Source organism: Phyllopteryx taeniolatus, chromosome 20 (assembly GCF_024500385.1).
Source record: "Phyllopteryx taeniolatus isolate TA_2022b chromosome 20, UOR_Ptae_1.2, whole genome shotgun sequence".
NCBI lineage: Eukaryota > Metazoa > Chordata > Actinopteri > Syngnathiformes > Syngnathidae > Phyllopteryx > Phyllopteryx taeniolatus.
In genome coordinates, this window is record NC_084521.1 from 15,898,463 (window position 1) to 15,917,606 (window position 19,144).

At 42.1% G+C, this 19,144-nt stretch overlaps 1 protein-coding gene and 1 long non-coding RNA gene across 5 annotated transcripts in view; one reads left to right on the forward strand and one right to left on the reverse strand.

Moving 5' to 3' along the window:
* LOC133470253 (uncharacterized) overlaps positions 1 to 7,979 on the reverse strand; it is a 90,405-nt gene extending 82,426 nt beyond the window's left edge. The window contains exon 1 of the long non-coding RNA XR_009785931.1: positions 7,908 to 7,979. This is a non-coding gene — a long non-coding RNA (uncharacterized LOC133470253). The remainder of the gene's footprint in view (positions 1 to 7,907) is intronic.
* Positions 7,480 to 17,970, forward strand: slc35b3 (solute carrier family 35 member B3). Of its 4 annotated transcripts, none has more exons than XM_061758404.1 (10): positions 7,480 to 7,737; positions 9,997 to 10,234; positions 10,638 to 10,759; positions 10,852 to 11,006; positions 11,711 to 11,818; positions 11,905 to 12,002; positions 14,978 to 15,070; positions 15,756 to 15,783; positions 15,975 to 16,044; positions 16,809 to 17,970. In XM_061758404.1, exons 2-10 carry the CDS (start codon positions 10,019 to 10,021, stop codon positions 16,957 to 16,959), a joined length of 1,041 nt encoding a protein of 346 aa, XP_061614388.1. In that variant the 5' UTR covers positions 7,480 to 7,737; positions 9,997 to 10,018; the 3' UTR covers positions 16,960 to 17,970. The 4 variants fall into 4 exon arrangements, with proteins under 4 accessions (XP_061614388.1, XP_061614385.1, XP_061614384.1 ...); XM_061758401.1 differs by having other exon boundaries at positions 11,938 to 12,002; positions 15,672 to 15,783; XM_061758400.1 differs by having other exon boundaries at positions 7,481 to 7,737; positions 15,672 to 15,783.
* Positions 17,971 to 19,144: the final 1,174 nt, after the last annotated feature.

Genomic DNA, 19,144 nt, shown 5'->3' on the forward strand with positions numbered 1-19,144 from the left:
GAGTGTATTCAAAGATGATTAAATCTGATAATCCAATCCATGCCTTGCATTGGCTCATTCCGCATATTAAAACGATACAATTGCAGTTTGTCATAAACATAATATTAATATCTATGCAAATAAGGACCACTGATGTTTGCATGATCTACAATTTGGTCGGATTTGCAAACCCATCACCTGAAACAGGTCCTCAAGCATCCGTCTATGAGTCAATGATAGTCATGTGCGGCATTAGTCTCGGTTCCTGATTGACATTTTATATTTGTGACTACTTTCAACAATTAAAAACAGAAATCTTGAAAGGTAATCGAATCTCAAATCCATTTAGTAGTTAAAGGTTATGAGCAAAAACAGAATTATTGCTCACAGCAAAACTCCTAATTAAATGACACTATGCAATTCATTTCTCAATGCCCATCACTCTTCGCAAGCAAAGCAGAGGTTAAATGAATGCGTAATCAAACTTATGTGTAATTTACCACCACTCTGATGAGACAACAAACGTTTTTCTTTCCTCGACATGTGCTGTCTAGTGTATGTTTTGGGGAGAAGCGAGGCAGAAGATCGAACAGAGCAAGCTACACTTCCTGGCAAATAGTTTGTTCACTTTTGATTTCCATTTCTCAAGCGAGCAAGCTTTTGAAGACAGATGCTTCCCCCTCCTGGCAGCTCCCAAGAAAGCCAAAAAGTCCCCGGTTTCGCCTCACTGTCACCTTTTCACTACATTTGCACAGGCACACTGGAAAGTGTGTGTACTCGCCATTGGATAAGAAGTAGTTAATAATATTTTGGGGACGCAGGATGATAGTTCTTGCAGTCTTTTAAACTTCAATATAGCATGAAAAACAAAAACAAAGGTCAATCTAGGAAATAATATCAGATCAAAGATTATTCCTGTCATGCCTTCCTACAGTGTTAATAAACAACAACAATGCTGATTAACTCATAAACTTAAAAGTGCAAGTCACAACAAAAATACAGCTAGTTATAAAGTACATAAGAACCATTTTACTATTTATCAATGCAATTTGATAAACTGGTCATTTTGGCTAAAAAGGAAATTATCTTCGGCCACAAGAACCTGGAACTAAAAGGTTAACAATAGCTTGAGCGTATTTTTAATGCAAATATTACTCATTGCACTTTGTAGTCCTGTTGTAACAATGCTAGTTATTTGATTTCTATTGTATTATTGCATGTCGGATGCTGCTTCTGGGGCCTCACAACAGATTTGTCTTTCTTATATCTTAAGTAAAGATTGCATGTAATGTAAGTAATTGAATAAATCCAAATCGCAATTAAACATTGGCACTATAACTGCTATTTGAGTCCTTGTTATATAAACACATCATTGAATGCAGAGTGACCCTCAAGCCTGATAGCGCGCCCCCCCCCCCCCAAACCGCCATCAGATCCTAAGAGCATATTGAAAGCCCAGTGTGCACCTCTTGCCCTCTAAAGACACACAACAGATGAGATGAATTTCAAACGTCCGCAGCCACAGACAGGTCGGGCTGCCCGGTCCGTCTGCTCTTCGGTCACTGGCAGACGATAGCGGATGAAGGGGGGGGGGGGGGGGGGGTGGGGAAGAGAGGCGTGGCGGGGGCGTAAGTGGTGGGGGTCGAAGGGGGCAAGTGGGCGAAAAATGTTAGAGCAGCAGATCAAAGAAAATAACATGGGAGAGGATATGAGGACTTTGAGAAGCAATATAGGGGAAATAGCATCTGCTTCCAGTATCATGCAGTAGTAGGCTTTATACAAATCTAGGGAAAAGATGAGGGAGACCAAAAGCATTTTTTTAATGATAAATTGCTGGGGATTGGGGAGGGGGCTTTTATGATTATAATAAGACCGGAGAAAGGGGAGATGTGTAGTTGATCTCTGTTTTCTTTTGGGATAAGGCACTAACAGATCGTTTATACAACTCAGCTGCTTCTTAATAAAAAGGTCTCAATCACTGTCAATTTTAAAAGACTTGATGATTGGGGATGAACATAATAATCTATTGTGTGAAATTGGTTGTTGATTAATTGTGACTTGAAGCAATGGAGGCACCATCTTGTGCACCACTACGCTGCAACCAACAGAGGCGCTGTTGATTCATTTTGCATGCGATACAGACATCCCTGCTATAATGTGTTTTAGACTTCAGGGCCCTGACTACTCACGGATTTGAAATGCGAATGAATAAGTCTCGTTTTTTTCTTGCGGAATCTCCCGCTCTCTGCCAAGCCTAATGTGTATTGTTTTTTTTATTGAATTTCATTTTGAAATAAACACATTTATGCAGTACACGAACAATCATCTATGTATATGTACAGTATGTGTATATATAGATAGATAGATATATAGACAAGTAAGTAAAAGCATGAATATAAACGCATTTACATGTTATTTGCTCAGACGTACACAGTATATTTGCTGTAAATCTCCATACTCGCTAATCTTGTTCGCATCTACAATGTGTTAAAATAGCATAGGAAGGTAATGCTGGGCTTATACTACGAGGACAAAAAAAAAAAAGCCATTTTCGTGGTGGCATCCGTTATTTACTGATTTTCACACCGGTTTATTGTGGCGTACAGCAGTTGGGAAGTTAAACTACATCCACAAATCCTTCTGGGCAGCATTATTCGGTAATTGAAATAGGAGTTAAGAACATGCAGCGCTATCACCCCATCCCATTGAAAATGACATTGAATCGATGAACCAGAATATCTACTTTTTAATGAGAAGGGAAAGGACACAGTAGTTCGAATCTACCTATCCCAGATTGTAATACCAGCGCAATTAAGGACATTCTCATTTTGGAGGTTATTTTATCGAAACTGTTCAAAGGTCCACTCCCTTGTACGCCCCCCTGACCAAGTAATGTGCCTCCCGATCTGCGCAGGAAACAGCCATATTGGATCCACATTTCACTGGTGCAAAAGTCATTTGATTTTCCTTACTTTCTCTGTCTGTCTCCGCATTATTCCGAACTGTCTCATACTTTTGCTCCCAACCCGCATTATTTATTGCAGGTGCGGTGGTGTGGTACAAAGCTATCATTCACATTTGTTCCTTTTTGAATAATCAATAAATCATTAGTGTATTATTTAATAGGATTGCACAAGGAAAGGGGAAATGAGTTGTATTCCATAAATCCACCACACATGAAAAATGGCCACATTTGTAAAGTCGGACGGAAAGGACTGGGTAGCAGTCGGACTTCCTCCACATGAGGTTGTAAATATGACATTTTTGGTCTCGCTGAAATCGTCCGTCAGTGGGAGAGCAGCAGGCTCTCTCTCGGACTGTACATTTGGAGAGATTAATTAACCTTTTCCATCTCCCATTCTTTTCTTTTGTACAGTGTGACCCCTGCTAGCTGAGGGGTGAGAGACCTGGCCGGAGTGGAGACGGCTCATTCCAAATGAGTTATTAACAGATTTTTTTTGAATAGATGGAAAAATTGTAGCCAAGCCATTTAGTGTCATAAAGGCCTGGTTGGCGAGGCGACAGGGGCCTCCCAGGGACAGGAGGCAATACCATTACAATCAAATCTGAGATGGAAGAGGGATTGAGCTGTCCATTCTGAATTTTTATATTGTCGGAGGGCAGAGAAGAAAATAATGCCTTTCTAGAGTGCATTAACCTCGAGCTTGGGAGGTAACAAAGAAAAAAGACAGACGAATAAAGGCTAAGAGAGGTAAGATGGGAAGGAAAAAAGCAAAACAAAACAATTGGGCGTGGAATGACAAGGCTGAGATCAGGAGGAATAATAGAGGATACTGACTAAAAAGGAGGACCGCGAGAAGGAATGTAAGGGAAATTAGAGGTCAATATTAAGGCAAAAAAAATTATATTTCTGAATTGAAAATATTTCTGTTGAAGAGCTTAACTATACAGAAATATAGAAAATAATTCTGATCATTACCAATGTGGTCATTTACGGCAGCTGAGACCAAAAAAAATACAATTACATCGGGTGGTTGTCTAATGAATTTGTTAACCGCTGTACATGGGAAATACAGTACATCGGAAAATCCCAAAACACCATCCCAAAGTTTAAGAGGTGAACATGACTGCGGTCACGCTAGCCTCCACTCGAAAAGAAGTCAAGGCAGTCGCCCCTAATTTTGTGCATACGGCATTATCGTAATAAGCCGCCTTCACATTAAAAGCCTCCAAATAAAACGTGGATATCAAAAGGATACTTCCATCCATCCATTTTCTACCGCTTATCCAAGGTCAGGTCACAGGCGCAGTAGCTTTAGCAGGGACGCCCAGACTTCCCTCTCCACAGCCACTTCATCCAGCTCTTCCGGGGGGATCCCGAGGCGTTCCCAGGCCAGCCGAAGGACGTAGTCTCTCCAGCGTGTCCTAGGTCGTCCCCGGGGTCGTGCCCGGAACACCTCGCCGGGGAGGCGTCCGGGAGGCATCCCAATCAGAGGAAACTCATTTCGGCCGCTTGTATCCAGGATCGTGTTCTTTCGGCCCCAGCTCGTGACCATAGGTGAGGGTAGGAACGTAGATCGACCGGTAAATCGAGAGCTTCGCCTTTCGGCAGAGCTCCTTCTTTACCACAACGGATTGATACAAAGTCCGCCTCACTGCAGACGCTGCACCGATCCGCCTGTCGATCTCCCGTTCCGTTCTTCCCTCATTCGTGAACAAGACCCCAAGATACTTGAACTCCTCCACTTGGGGCAGGATCTCATACCCGACCTGGAGAGGGCATGCCTCCCTTTTCAGACTGAGGACCACGGTCTCAGATTTGGAGGTGCTGATTCTCATCCCAGCCGCTTCACGCTCAGCTGCGAACTGCTCCAGTGAGAGTTGGAGATCACGGCTTGATGAAGCCAACAGAACCACATCATCTGCAAAAAGCAGAGATGCAATACTGAGGCCACCAAACCGGACACCCTCTACGCCTCGGCTGCGCCTTGAAATTCTGTCCATAAAAGTTATGAACAGAATCGGTGACAAAGGGCAACCTTGGCGGAATCCAACCCTCACCGGAAACGAATCAGACTTACTGCTGGATATGCGGACCAAACTCTGACTTCGGTCGTACAGGGACCGAACAGCCCGTATTAGGGGGTTCGGTACCCCATACTCCCGAAGCACCCCCCACAGTATCCCCTGAGGGACACAGTCAAACTCCTCCAAGACACAAACACAAGACTGGTTGGGCGAACTCCCATTCCTTCGGTTTTAAACAAGCCAAGGAAGGCAACGCGGCCATTCAACCAGTGGCCATGATGGGCTCCGGTCCATTTAGTTATGTTATCAACATGTAGCCATTTGTTCCTCTGCTACACTCCTGACAAGTGGGAAAGCGGGCAAGTGCTCAGAGCAACAACCAGCCTCTCTCCCGCCGCATTAAAAATGTAATATTGTGAAACATTTTTAATAAATATACCTTAAATCCGATTGCATATATTTTTGTTCGTAACTGTACGAGATTAGAATTTTTTATTTTTATTTTTATAAATCTTGACTACGTTACGCCGGTACATGTATTCCGTGAGACCTGTCCAAGCCCGTTTCCACGTATCCCCTGCAATGTGCTCGCCTTCCCCTGGAAACATTGGTCTAGAGCTTCCACTAGCCCTTCTCAGCGATCAATATCAACAACCTCTTCTGCAACTAAATCATATGCCAAGGCAAAGGCAACCATAGCAGCATTAGCTTGCGCGGAAAAGAGGTGGACATAATGCAACAAAAGGCTAGCCTGGAAGCTCCATTTATTAAAATGTCAAAAGGTTGCTGCTGCTGCTGCAGCTGCTGCCAAAGCACCAGTGTACGTTGAAGCAGAAAGTGTGGAGTGCACGCCAATGCGCTGTACTAAAAAGGAGCTTCTGAATGCAACCAAACGCACCAGTCAATATGTGCAACCGTCTTGAGTTGTTCCATCAACTGACTTCAAGATGTGTAGCCAAAACACATCAAATGAAAACAAATTAACAGGAAATACCCAACATCAGATCAGCCACATTTCCCATTATGCAAAACAGCAAACAATGAAATGACAAAGAAATGAAAAGAGAACCAAATGATGCACTTCCTCCCAGTATTCGTCAAACAACATCCACCATCTATCCATAACACAACATCCATACAAGGCAGACGAGACTTCGCAAGATATCTAATTCGAAGACAAATGGTCAGTTCTGGTCTGATGTAAACCAGATAATAACCGGTAATGGAAAACCTACTTTCTGAGCGCTACTAAAGCGCTGCCTCCTAGTCTTAGTAAAGCTGTGTTCGCCATCTGTCATCCATCGCTCCCACGCCGCTCGCAACTTCACATTGAACGCCCTGCTTACACCGATATCCAGCGGTTGGAGTTCCTTCGTCAAGCCTCCCGTAATGGTGGCAACCTCCGAGTTATTGCACTCAGTCGAATGGTGACTGTAGATACGCTTCTCCCGACTGTTCTTTGCTCATTAATCTATTGCTCGAGTTGGTCTTCCAACAACTGACAGTTGTTGAACTTTTGGATAATTTCATCTGTAAAATCTCCAATGTCATAAATGCTGTCGCTCCTATTAAAACATTGGTCTAGAGCTTCCTCTCAGTGATCAGTATCAACAACCTCTTCTGCAACTAAATCATATGCCAAGGCAAAGGCAGCCATAGCAGCATTTGCTTGCGCAGAAAAGAGGTGGACATAATGCAACAAAAGGCTAACCTGGAAGCTGCATTTATTAAAATGTATTTTAAAAAATGCTAATGGAATATATATACCCAGTAGGGCTCTGAGATCAACAGACTCAGGTCAAATAGTGGAGCACAGAGACCAAAGCAAACATGGTGAAGCAGCATTTAGCTATTATGCTGCACACAAATGGAATAAGCCCCAAGTGTGCATGTTTTTAAGCCCAGGTTAAAAACCCTTCTTTTTTCCCCATGCTTTTTAGAGCAGTTCCATTTTTAAATGATATTTATTGCACTGTATGCTGTTTTAACTGTATTTATTTATGTATTTATTCATTTTTTTTCTTGGTTTTTAAATGCTTTAATCATGTAAAGCACATTGAATTACCTTGTGCATGAAATGCGATATATAATATAATTTGCTTTGCTTTACTGTGCATGTTTTTGGGATGTGGGAGGAAACCAGTGTGCCCGGAGAAAACATGCAAACTCCACACAGAGGGGGCCGGGATTTGAACCCCGATCCTTAGAGCTGTGAGGCAGATGTGCTAACCAGTCGTCCACCGTGCCGCCTAAATAAATAAATGTATCTTAAAATTTGGTGTTGAAAGCATACGGTTGACAAAACAGTAACCCTCAAGTAAACCGATTGAGGAATAAGTAAGTTACGATTTAATTTACGTGTCCACGCATTGCCTTCTATGGGGACGTCGACCTCTCCAACATGGCCGCTACATAAGCACAGTGGTTAGTCGGGCATCTTCATTTACTGGCGAATCTACCTATTCAGATCTATGATTTTCTCTGTCGAACAGATGCAAGATGCGCACCCGGGTCGACCAATAGCATCACAGTTCAGAAGTCACCACATACCGGAAGTTGCTGCTTGCATCTTCTGGTACAGCTAGCCACTTCATAGCAAAGCCTTTCTTTTAATTTGTTTGTAAATTGTCACCTTGCCAACGGCTAAGAGGATTAAGGAGGATTTCATCAGCAGTAAATATGACTTCGTGATAGTCAGAGTTATGCGTTTCGCCGGAATAGCCCCAGAGGAGGAGCATAAGCCAACGTAAACCTACCAGGAAGGTTGAGGTAATGGGCTGGTCACACTTCTGCGTGATAGCGCAAAACTTTGTTTTAATATGTTTTATCTTTGTATTAGTGAATTGTGAGATGAAGCTTCATGAGGCATCGTAACACTTCAGCCAATTGGTTCGGGTAATGGTTAATTTCACGATGCTTCATGTGCACACGAAACTTACCTGCTGGCCATGTGTATAATCACTGCGGTCAAGCCAGGATCCACTCGTGAAGTAGCAGTCAAGCCAGCCGCCCCATATTTTGTTCATATTAGGCATTACGGTAATAAGTCGCCAACGCGCGGCGAAAGCCACCTTCAAAATAAAAGCTTCCCAAAAATACGGACGTCAGTGCGCTTAGGTTAAGGAATGCAACCAGCAAAGTTAATTTGAATCTTGAGATACATTAAAAATGTACTTTATTTGATATCTTGGGAAAAATAAATGGTAATGGACTGCACTTATACATATACATAACACCAGTCCAGTGTGCAAGTCCCCTGAAATTGGTATATTTCATTAACGGATTTTAAAAATTCATTTAAAAAAATCTGCGATATCGCAACACCAGTCCAGTTCTGGGGGACACAACACCACCCCAGGTCTCCAACAAAAGAGGTCCCATCCAAATCTGATGTGGCATTTCAAAATAAAAGTTCCCTGAAATTGGTATATTTCACTGTCGTGAACACGGATTTCAAAAATTCATTAAAAAAAAAAAATGAGATGCCACATCAGATTTGGATGGGACCTCTTTTGTCGGAGACCTGGGGTAGTGTAGTGTCCCCCAGAACTGGACTGGTGTTGCGATATCTCACAGATTTTCTTGGAAATACGATGGAAAATACAGTTCTTGATAAACAAACCTAATTAATAAGCCTCAAGGCATGATAGTTATTTATCCGGCGCGCTCCTGCCTGATGTTCAAACCCACGCGAACACCATCCCCCAGATTGAGTCGAGTGCACCAAGCGCTGGGCTATTAGTCCAGGGTGCCAGTTCAGCTGCCAAGGATGTGACGTTTGGCACCGCGCAAACTGGAATACCATTACACTCGCTCGCTCTCGCTACTCTCCAAGCTATCTCTAAACTCTATAAACGCTATAAAAACTCTCCAAACTCTAGTAGCCTTTACAAACTATAAAATATTTATCCAAAACTCTGAGGTGACCACGACTCTATTAAAAACATACATTTTGAATGGAGCCTACATGAGATGAGAGGTTTATATTGCTGTCAAACCTTGCGGCAAAATGTGAAGCACTTCTCGAATCGGTCATGTGGCACAGCCGGGCAGCGAGGCTTCATCACGTCATCACTTCCGACTTCTCCTGTAAACGAAGCAAGCCTTGAGACGCGCGTTGCGGAAACACCCCCGTTCATTACCCGACGTGCTTCGAAGGCACATCTTGTAACATCACTCGTCTTTTTCAGTTTACTCATAGCTCTTTTGTGCTCAGATGTAAAATGGTGGAAGGACAACGTGTGCTTTGTTTGGTAGCAGGATGTAGCCTAGCTAAGATTTGTGTCTATCGAGTGAGTACATGCTTTTCCCTTACTTTTTTAATCTTTCCGCTAATTGACGCTATGACAATCTAGCATTGTGATAGTTTAGTGTTATGTCATATATTTAAACTTCCATATATAAACTAATGTAACAGATAACTGACTAGGTGTACATTTCCACGGAATACACCTCATCCATGTTCGTCAGTACATGAAATATTGGTAGTCTCCCAAAAATCATTTGAAATGTCTGTAGCTGATTAACTACCTGACCCTGGCAAACGAAATTCAATGGGGTTCATGTTGAAAAATAGAATGATCAATATGTGAACTACATTTTGCTTATTTTCTTAATTGACTTCTTATAATTGCATGTCATCGAAAATGTACGCTGCACACAAAATGCCTTTTGATTGCTAGAAAATATTATTCATCCCCCCAAAAAGTAAATCAAACTGTCATCTTAAACTTGAGTTTTTATATTAAACGCGTCCAGATTTTACACATCTTCCACACATTTGAGCAAGAATTAGTTATCAGACGACGAAGCATCATATTTTTGGAACACCGTGTTTTACGATGTTAGTTATAATTGTAAAACGCGATTAAGAAATGTGTAATTTCGCTTGAATGTTGATTCATAACTTAGCACGAGACTATCTGTTAAAACTGTTAGTAGCATAACATAAGGTGGCTCAGGTATTAATACCTCAGCAGATGAACTAAAAATATTAAATTGATCAATTGAATTGTTTTGTTCACACAGCCACAAGCACATCCTGGACAGAATGAGTGCTAAATATGGCCTGGTAGGGCACAACAGTTCACGGAAGCACGTTTCAATATCCATTCCATCATCCACAGAGGCGATGTCCCCTCATATAAAATCTGTGGAGGAACTGAGGGTTCTGGGAATCAGCCTCAGCAATTTCAGCGGCCCCACACAGTTCTTCATCTGTGTGGCTGGAGTCTTCCTCTTTTACCTCATTTATGGCTATCTACAGGTAACAAGGACAATACAACGCTCTAGCTCGTTGGTTCCTTGAAAATAGCATGTAGCTGGTGTTGGCCCGAAACCTATTTCCAAATTTGGTAAATTGAATAGTTTTTCACAAATTTACTTTATACTATTGGTCAGTCCCCATATGGGTCTGTTATTTTTACAAATTGTTGGCCAATCTAAAGAGTTAAAAAACGGCTTGCTCTTTTTGATGGTGTACTGTCAATGAATCAACAAAAAATGCTCTTATTTTGGTTTCCTGAAAAGTGGCGGTTTTGGAGATACGAGGATTCTGTCTGATGCCAGCAATATGTAAAAAAAAAAAAAAATATGGAAAATATGTTTAAAATGCAGGAATTTGTGACAAAAACGCCAAATGTGACCATCTTCTTTGTCTCGCCACTCAGGAGCTAATATTTTCTGTGGAGGGGTTCAAGCCCTTTGCTTGGTACCTCACTCTTGTCCAGTTTGGTTTGTACTCTGTATTTGGACTCGTGGAGCTTCAGTTCACACAAGACAAACGCAGAAGGTACAACTATAATACTGTATTAGAAAGTACAGTACATTACAGAAATTCAAATAACTGCTTTTGGTTGCCTAAAACTCTTTGAAATCCTCCAGGATCCCCGGGAAGACATACATGATCCTTGCATTTCTAACAGTGGGCACCATTGGTCTTTCTAACTCCTCTCTGGGTTACTTGAACTACCCAACACAGGTCATCTTTAAGTGCTGTAAACTCATTCCTGTCATGATTGGAGGAGTATTTGTACAAGGTTAGTTTAGCCTTTTTTTTTTTTAAATTATTATTTTAAAAGTATATATATTAAAAAAAAAAAAAAAAACTGGCCATGAATAGTATGACTCTGCCAGGTCTACTGAGATACTGATATTAAAGGGCCACAAATAGTTTGTTCGAGTCAAAGGTCTTTTTATTGAGTGAGGTCTGGTAGGCCACATGCAACAATACCGTAATATTCAAATCAACAAAAGTACAAACCAAAATTGAAAAAAATCATTTTGATCAAAATTAAAATAGTTGAATAAAATAATGAAGGGCATTTTCTTAATTTTAGCTATCAGTTCCACTGCCTTCAAACTACACTGCATTCCAAGTTAATATGCAAATGATATTGTTCTCTGATGTTTCCGAAATAGTTGATGCAAATGATAGTTGGCATGATTTTCAATTCAACTGTCAGAATGTAATTCAAATATTTTTTGAACAAACCTCCCAATGATAAAATTTTTTGGGGGGAAAATAAAAAAAATGCACTGTTCCAAATTATGACACACAGCAGCTTTTCAAGAGATTTGACAGGTTTTTATGCATGTGCATCAAATGTGCGTACGTACGATTTAAGCACAAACGTGTGCGTACGCACTGTTAGTGAATGATGCTCAATGAGTCGAGGATATCTGCTCTCAGATTTGCATTCAGCTTCCGTGTGGAGTTATTGCTCTGTTCCCTGTGTTTCAGGTAAACGCTATAATGTGGCTGAGGTGTCTGCTGCTGTCTGCATGAGTTTCGGGCTTATCTGGTTCACGCTTGCTGACAGCAAAGTGGCACCCAACTTTAATGTCACAGGTAAGTACTGTAGCTATCTCTCTTTAAAACATAGGGAAAAAAAGTAGTTTATGTTCTGCATGTTTAAGATATTTGTTTATCTGCAGGGGTTCTCCTCATTTCCCTGGCACTGTGTGCAGATGCTGCTATTGGAAATGTACAGGAGAAAGCCATGAAACTTCATAATGGCTCCAATTCTGAAATGGTATTTAACCTCTATTTTACTCCATATAATTATTTTGATATGGACACTCGGATTTGAAATGTTGTAAAAGTAAACATTTCTAGTTTCGTTCAGGCATAATATTGGAGCCTGTTCTGGTGAGTTGTATATCTTATTTTAAATCAGAAAGCTGACATTTGTATTTATGATTAGTATTGTTTTTGGCATCCATTTTTGTTTTCGTCTTTTGGATGAAAATTACTATTAGTTTTAGGGCCAATCCCAATTCTTCCCCCCTGAGCCCTTCCCCTTTGTCTTACCCCTTCCCCTTAGCCCTCTGTTTGGGGGAGTCAAGATGAAGGGTAAGGAATTGGGACTACATTTGAATACCACCAGCAACCTTATCGTGGGGGGGGGGGGTTTGTGTGGCCCATTGATCCTAAGAGCTAAGCTGCAGGCCCCTGGTAGGGTCACCCATTGCAAACAGGTCCTAGGTGAGGGACCGGAAAAAGCATGCTCAAAGACCCCACATGACGAGTAAAAAATATTGGCCCTAGTTTTCCCTCGCCCAGAAGCGGGTCATCCGGACCCCCCTCTGGAGCCAGGCCTGTAGATGGGGCTCGAAGGCAAGCTCCTGGTGGCCACACCCATGGGCCCCGGCCGGGTACAGCCCGAAAGTGTAACGTGGGTCCCCCTTCCCATGGGCTCACCACCTGTGGGAGGGGCCATAGGGTTCGGGTCCAGTGTGAGCTGGGCGGTGGCCAAAGGCAGGGATCTTGGCGGTCCGATCCCCTGCTACAGAAGCTGGCTCTAGGGACGTAGAATGTAATCTCTCTGGCAGGGAAGGAGCCCAAGCTGGTGCGTGAGTTTGAAAAGTTCTGACTAGATATTGTCAGGCTCGCCTCCACACACAGCTAGGGCTCTGGTACCAGTCCTCTTAAGAGGGGTTGAACTCTTTTCCACTCTGGCATTGCCCACGGTGAGAGGGAACCGAGCAAGTATGGCTATAGTTGAATTTTATAGAATATTTAATGACATCTGCAAGGGATCTATAGGGAAACACACAGAGTCTAACTACCTGAAGAAAATAACACTAATCCTGGTGAAAGAAAGAAAGCTAGGCGCACAAAAAGGGAAATAGAACACCATGTTGCTTGAATAAAGTTGAAAACGTGAGCGTTTAATGCGTTCAGTCCGGACGAGAGAGAGAGAGAGAGAGAGAGCAAAGTTGGGATTTTGCGTGAAGTTAGTAATTTCCCTGAAATTATTAGGCACTAATATTGTACATCCTAGCAACGCTTGTCGTGGGTTACTCACGACCGTAGATCAGCTGGTCGGTTGGAATGGTCTTTCTCCTGACATCTCGGGAAGAAAACGAAGCAGGTTGTTGTAGAAAATTGTGGAGAAAAATAAAACAAAAACAAAATAGGCGGAAGAAGAAAATGTTTGCCCCGTCGGGGTGCCCTCGTAGCTTTCCAGCCGATTGACCTAGTGGTGAGCCCAGCTCTTGTTCCCAGCTGCGTGTGTGACCGGTATGGGAGGTAGGTAGTTGCTTGCTGAGACTCCGCCGACCGATCACGGCTAGGGAAAAAATATTGAAGCCGTATAGCCGGTTTCGTCGATCGAAACACTCCTGGCTTGGTTGCGGCGGGCGTTCGCGCACGTGGTGACGCCGGAGGACAAAAGAAAAGGAAGGGGGTAAGGGCGGCGGCACGGCCGAGCTGCGCCGAAGAAAGAAACAAGAGAGCCAGACACGAAAGAGCGAGAAGAGGCGCGAGTCAGAGGTTAAATACCCACGGGGCGTGTCTAAGGGACTGAGGAAACCGGACAAGACCACGCCAATCGACTCATGCAAACTCCACACAGGCTGGGCCGGGATTTGAACCCAGGTCCTCAAAACTGTGAGGCTGATGTTTATTTTCTTCTTCTTCTTCTTTTCCTTTCGGCTTGTCACTTTAAGGGTCGCCACAGCGCGTCATGCTTTTCCATGTAAGCCTATCTCCTGCATTCTCCTCCCGAACACCAACTGCCCTCATGTCTCCCCTCACGACATCCATCAACCTTCTCTTTGGTCCTCCTCTAGCTCTCTTGCCTGGCAGCTCCATCCTCATCATCCTCCTACCAATATACTCACTATTTCTCCTCTGGACGTGTCCAAACCATCAAAGTCTGCTCTCTCTAACTTTGTCTCCAAAACCTCAAACCGTTGCTGCCCCTATGATGAGCTCATTTCTAATTTTATCCAACTTGGTCACTCCGAGAGCGAACCTCAACATCTTCATTTCCGCCACCTCCAGCTCCATTGTTCCGCTTTGCATTGTCCCACGCCCATCCTCTTTAATACCTGTAACGAATGTTTCAAATGTTATGTGATTGTTGAGAACACTAATATTTGCAATGTGGTATTTGTCTGGTGTGGAGTGAAACATTTCATCTGGTTCAGTTGACAACAGATTCAACATAAGACATTCAAGTTTGCAGAAATACAGTCACTAGTGGCGTTCATGTAAAGTTCTTAAAATATTCAATGCCAGTCAAGTCCGGTAAAGACTGTGGTTAATGAACCCTTGTCTGCAGTTACGTTCCGTTGCCTGTGGCTGTCGCGAGCACCCCGTCCATTGTCCCGGCTTGACTGGCCAAGGGTCGCAGTACACAGCACGGCGGAGACGCCTTTGTTGGTGAGATTCTCCGGGCTGGCTGGTGGTGGAAGTCAATTAATTTAGCGTTCTGGTGTAAAACTAGGTGTCTTTTGTCTCCGCTTTGATGCTGCTGGTAATTCACTTAGCGTCAGGGTTCGAAAGCAGATGTCTGGTCTCACTTTGATGCTCCCGGCTGGTAATTCACTTGCCGTCTGTTTGCGAAGTTGAATCTCGCCACTCCGTGTTCGTCTAGCTCGGGGGGAAGAGCGGCGGTCGCCGCAGATAGGGGTTTTGGGTGTCATCTTTTCATGGCGTGTCCACTACATATCGCTAGATAGATATGTACAGTATGTGTGTGTGTGTGTGCTGTATTTGCAGGTGCTCTACTCGTACTCCATCGGCTTTGTGTACATACTGACAGGGCTGCTCTGTGTGGGTGGGCTGGGACCAGCTGTGGCTTTCTTCTCAGAGGTGAGTGCACACATATTACGGTACATATGACTGGATATATGTACAGATGTGCTTATAAGTTTACATACCCTGGCAGAATTTGTGAGTTTTTTTAAATCCGACTGATGACTGAACAACAACCATCATTAATTTCTTTAATGTTTGACAGTTTAATTTGAATCCCCTTAAAATATAATTGTTTCATCTGGTCCATGTTTTCTTTAAAGAATTGTATACATCTTACAAATTCTGCCTGGGTAATCAAACATATGAGCACAACTGTCTTTTCTCATTTACTAAATAAAAGTAGAACTGAATTTCAAAATAAGAGCAAGTAAATAAAAAGAAAGTATTAAGTGTTCAAAAAAGTGCTTAACTTCAGAATAATTATTTGGGAAAAACTAACAAAATACAGATAATATTTGTTTTGATCATATGGGTAGAAGCAAAATCATGCATTGTACAAATGCATTATACATAGGTACAAGGGTTTTCCAGAATTTTGAGGTCAACTTTGGGGGTGCGTATTTCACATGGGTGCGAATTATACACGAGAAATTACGGTATTGATCCAATATGAATCTGCAATATTTTTAATTGTAATGTCTGCAACTTCTCTTAGGACCCTCTGAAGACGTATGGTTATGCATTCTTTTTCTCTCTTTCTGGTTTTTTGGGCATCTCCTTTGTGTTGGCCTTGATTAAGCTGTTTGATGCTCTGGTTGCAGTTACAGGTCAGTTTTCCAACTTATTTTCAAATATCTGGACTTGATTTGAATGATTTTTAGAACATTTCCCCGCAAAATACCGGTTATTTAAAAAGCCAGGTTAGAACGTCTCCAATAGTTTGCTTGAAGTCCAAAGCAAAATAAAATAACTCCTCTAACAGTTGTTGCCAGGACCATGACTGTGTTTTTCTTTGCAGTGACCACAGGGCGGAAAGCCATATCAATTGTATTTTCCTTCATGTTGTTCACCAAACCCTTCACTTTTCAGTAAGTACTGCCTCCTTTGTCCAGTGTTCTCCTTCTGTTAAACTCCGTGAACACTGAACTCTGCTTTGACTAAGAAAACTTAGATTTGCCTTCCCTGACCCTCATTTCCTCCTCTCCCCAGTCCATTGCTGTACCTTTAAGTACTCCACTCCTCTGTCTCCCCATCTATGACTCACTGGTGCACTTACTCATTGGCTCTGTCAAAAAGCTCACATTTCTTTCTGCTAACATGATTTTGTTCACACAATGCAAGCACTTACACACTAACTGCAACTTTTTTTTTATGCTGGCTGAATTTACTTTAGATTTGTTATTCTTTAATGAGATCCAATCCAATGATGATAATAATAACAGTACTTTGATGGACCGCCGTGTCAAAGAGGGTTTGATGGGACAAAATACTTAGTATTAAAGAAATAATAATAATCTTCTGTAAATCAATACAATATATCAAATTGTCGTGGTTGTATGTAGAACTGTAGAACTACACTTTATCATACTATCATACCAACACATGTTCAGATTTGCCATTGTGGTTGTTATTTTTGGTCCGAGTCATTTGCAGAGCAGTGCCGCAATGAAAACATAATTTCTTTCATTAGAGAGGGAAAATATACTGTGCCATATAACACAAAAGTGCTTGCATAAATACAATGCAAAAAAGGTAAACTGCCTGGTCCAATTGGAAAGGTGACATTTTCAGTCGCTTTAGAATATTAAACTTCTGTCACCTCCTCCAACTTCTCCCCAACTCCCTCGCTCAGGTACATCTGGGGCGGCCTTCTGGTGCTCTTTGGCATCTTCCTGAATGTTTACAATAAAAACCGTGAGAAAATGAAGCTTCCCTCAATCAAGGACCTCAGGAGCTGGCTGCTGAATGGAAAGAAAGCCCGACTTCTCTCACACAACGTATGAGGCACCCATGGGTGGATCCGATCACAGGCTTTGGGCCGGATACGATCAACATAGAGCAAAGGATGTGTGTTCTTTTTCCACCAATCAGCCTCACATGCCCAATGACTGAACTACGACACCTGATGGAATTTTGGGGCTCTCTCTAGCAGAAGACAACTGATACAGACTGAAACTGCCCCAAACTGAAGGGTCTGGTGGTATAAGAAGGGATTAGTGGCTGGTGGGCTGTTTTTGAACCCATGCCAGCAAATTGCCAATGTGGACAACAACACTGAAGACTCACAAAAGGGAAGCCATTGACCAAATCAGTTTTGCACTGGAAATTTGTGAAAAAGCCGGAAGGAAAGTGTGTGTACGAAGTGACTGTTTGCGCCCCACCTCAACGGAACTACATTGTACTTTACGTACCATTAAATGGCTACGTGCCAGAAAAACAGCAAGATTTGTTTTAAACGTTTTTCAAATATGAAGAATTTGCTCTCTGAATTATCAAATGTTGTGATTTTGGAGTGTTCTATTCAGCTGCCACAATCTGCTTTCCATAAGTGTTTGGTTGAAGGCATTCCATTCGTTTTTTTTTTTTTTTTACAATAAAACAATCTCAAGATGTTGTATTGTTAGAACGAGTCTTATCATTTATGGGTCCTAGAATCTGTGACTTTGCACTCACCAACGTATTAGGTACCGTCATGTCCATAAATATTGGGACAGCGATACAATTCTCATCATTTTGGCTCTAAGCACCACCACAGTGGATTTGAAATGAAATGAACAAAATGTTTTAAAGCAAGAGTAACTATCTTTTGTTTTAAAAAAAAAAAAAAAATGGTTTTTTTTACACCCGAGCCAAAACTAGAGATGACAATGCTGATCAGCTCCTAACATCTTGCTATAGTTTTCACTATTTTATTTTTTTATATTTACTAACTGCCGTAGTTATTCCCGCACTGGCTCACTTGGTGGCCCACCAAATGATGTCGTGGAAATGGCGCATTTTATCGAGCAGTCAGTGGAGCGATGATTGTTAATTTGTCCCATTACTTTTGGTCCTTTAAAAAGTGGGAGGCATATATAAAAACTGCTGTAATTCCTACATTGTTAACCTGATTTGGATGTAAATACATTCATCAAATTAAATAGTTCTGTCTCCCCCTACGCTGGAATTAAGTATTACAACAACAGAGCCGTTGCTTACATATTAGCTCAAAATGCTGCTGCTTCTAAATACTGAGCAAAGGGTCTGAATACTTATGGCTTTGTGATATTTCAGTTTTTTTTTTTTCAGAAATCTGCAAAAAGTTCAACAATTCGTTTTTTTTCTGTCGATATGGGGTGCTGTGTGTACATTGAGGGGGTTGGGGGGGGGGGGGGAAATGAACAATTATTTTAGCAAATTGTTGCAAAATGTAAGGGGGTCTGAATACTTTCCGTACCCACTGTATGCATGGTCTGAGGTTAATATTTTCTGCAGAGTAAATAAATTCAAGTAAAAACACATTGATGAATCACTGATTTGTGCGTCACGTTTGTACACACGATTTAGGCACAAATTTGTGTGCACATTCTGTTGGTGAATGAGGCCCAATGTCACTTGCAATACTAAAATGTCATGCAAGATTGGATTAAAACAAATGGGAAACTAAGAAATCCAAGGTAGCACTGTAACAGGCCAACAAAACAGTGGTTGTGCATATGTGTGTGTGCACGCATGTGCATCTTGTAGTTTTCGACTATGATATTACAGTCTCACTTCCTGGCAGGAAACCTTAGAGTCACTCAATTAGTAATTTAGTATATCATAAAAAGTGGCCGCTTGTGTCAGATTTGTTTTTGTTTTATTTTTTTTCAGTGTGGATTATTTATTGTTTAGCTGCAGACCCCTGGTTGGCACTGCTTGACACAACCAAATATGAAAGCTATGTTGACAGATCAAGAGTGAAACAGTCCATTAGAGGTGCAAGGGTCATGTTGCTGTATTCAAAATGAGCGTCCTGATGTGGTGCTCACACAGTGCTGCTTCATCACTGTGGGAATGGCTATTCTCTTCCCTGAGAGGTCATCATTGGATGGGGGAAAGCCCAGTTGACCCAAGGCAAACTAAATCATTCGTCTTTTAACACCAGGAGAACAGAACACACCTATACCAATGTAGGCTAACCCCAGTTTCCAACATGGAGAACTATCC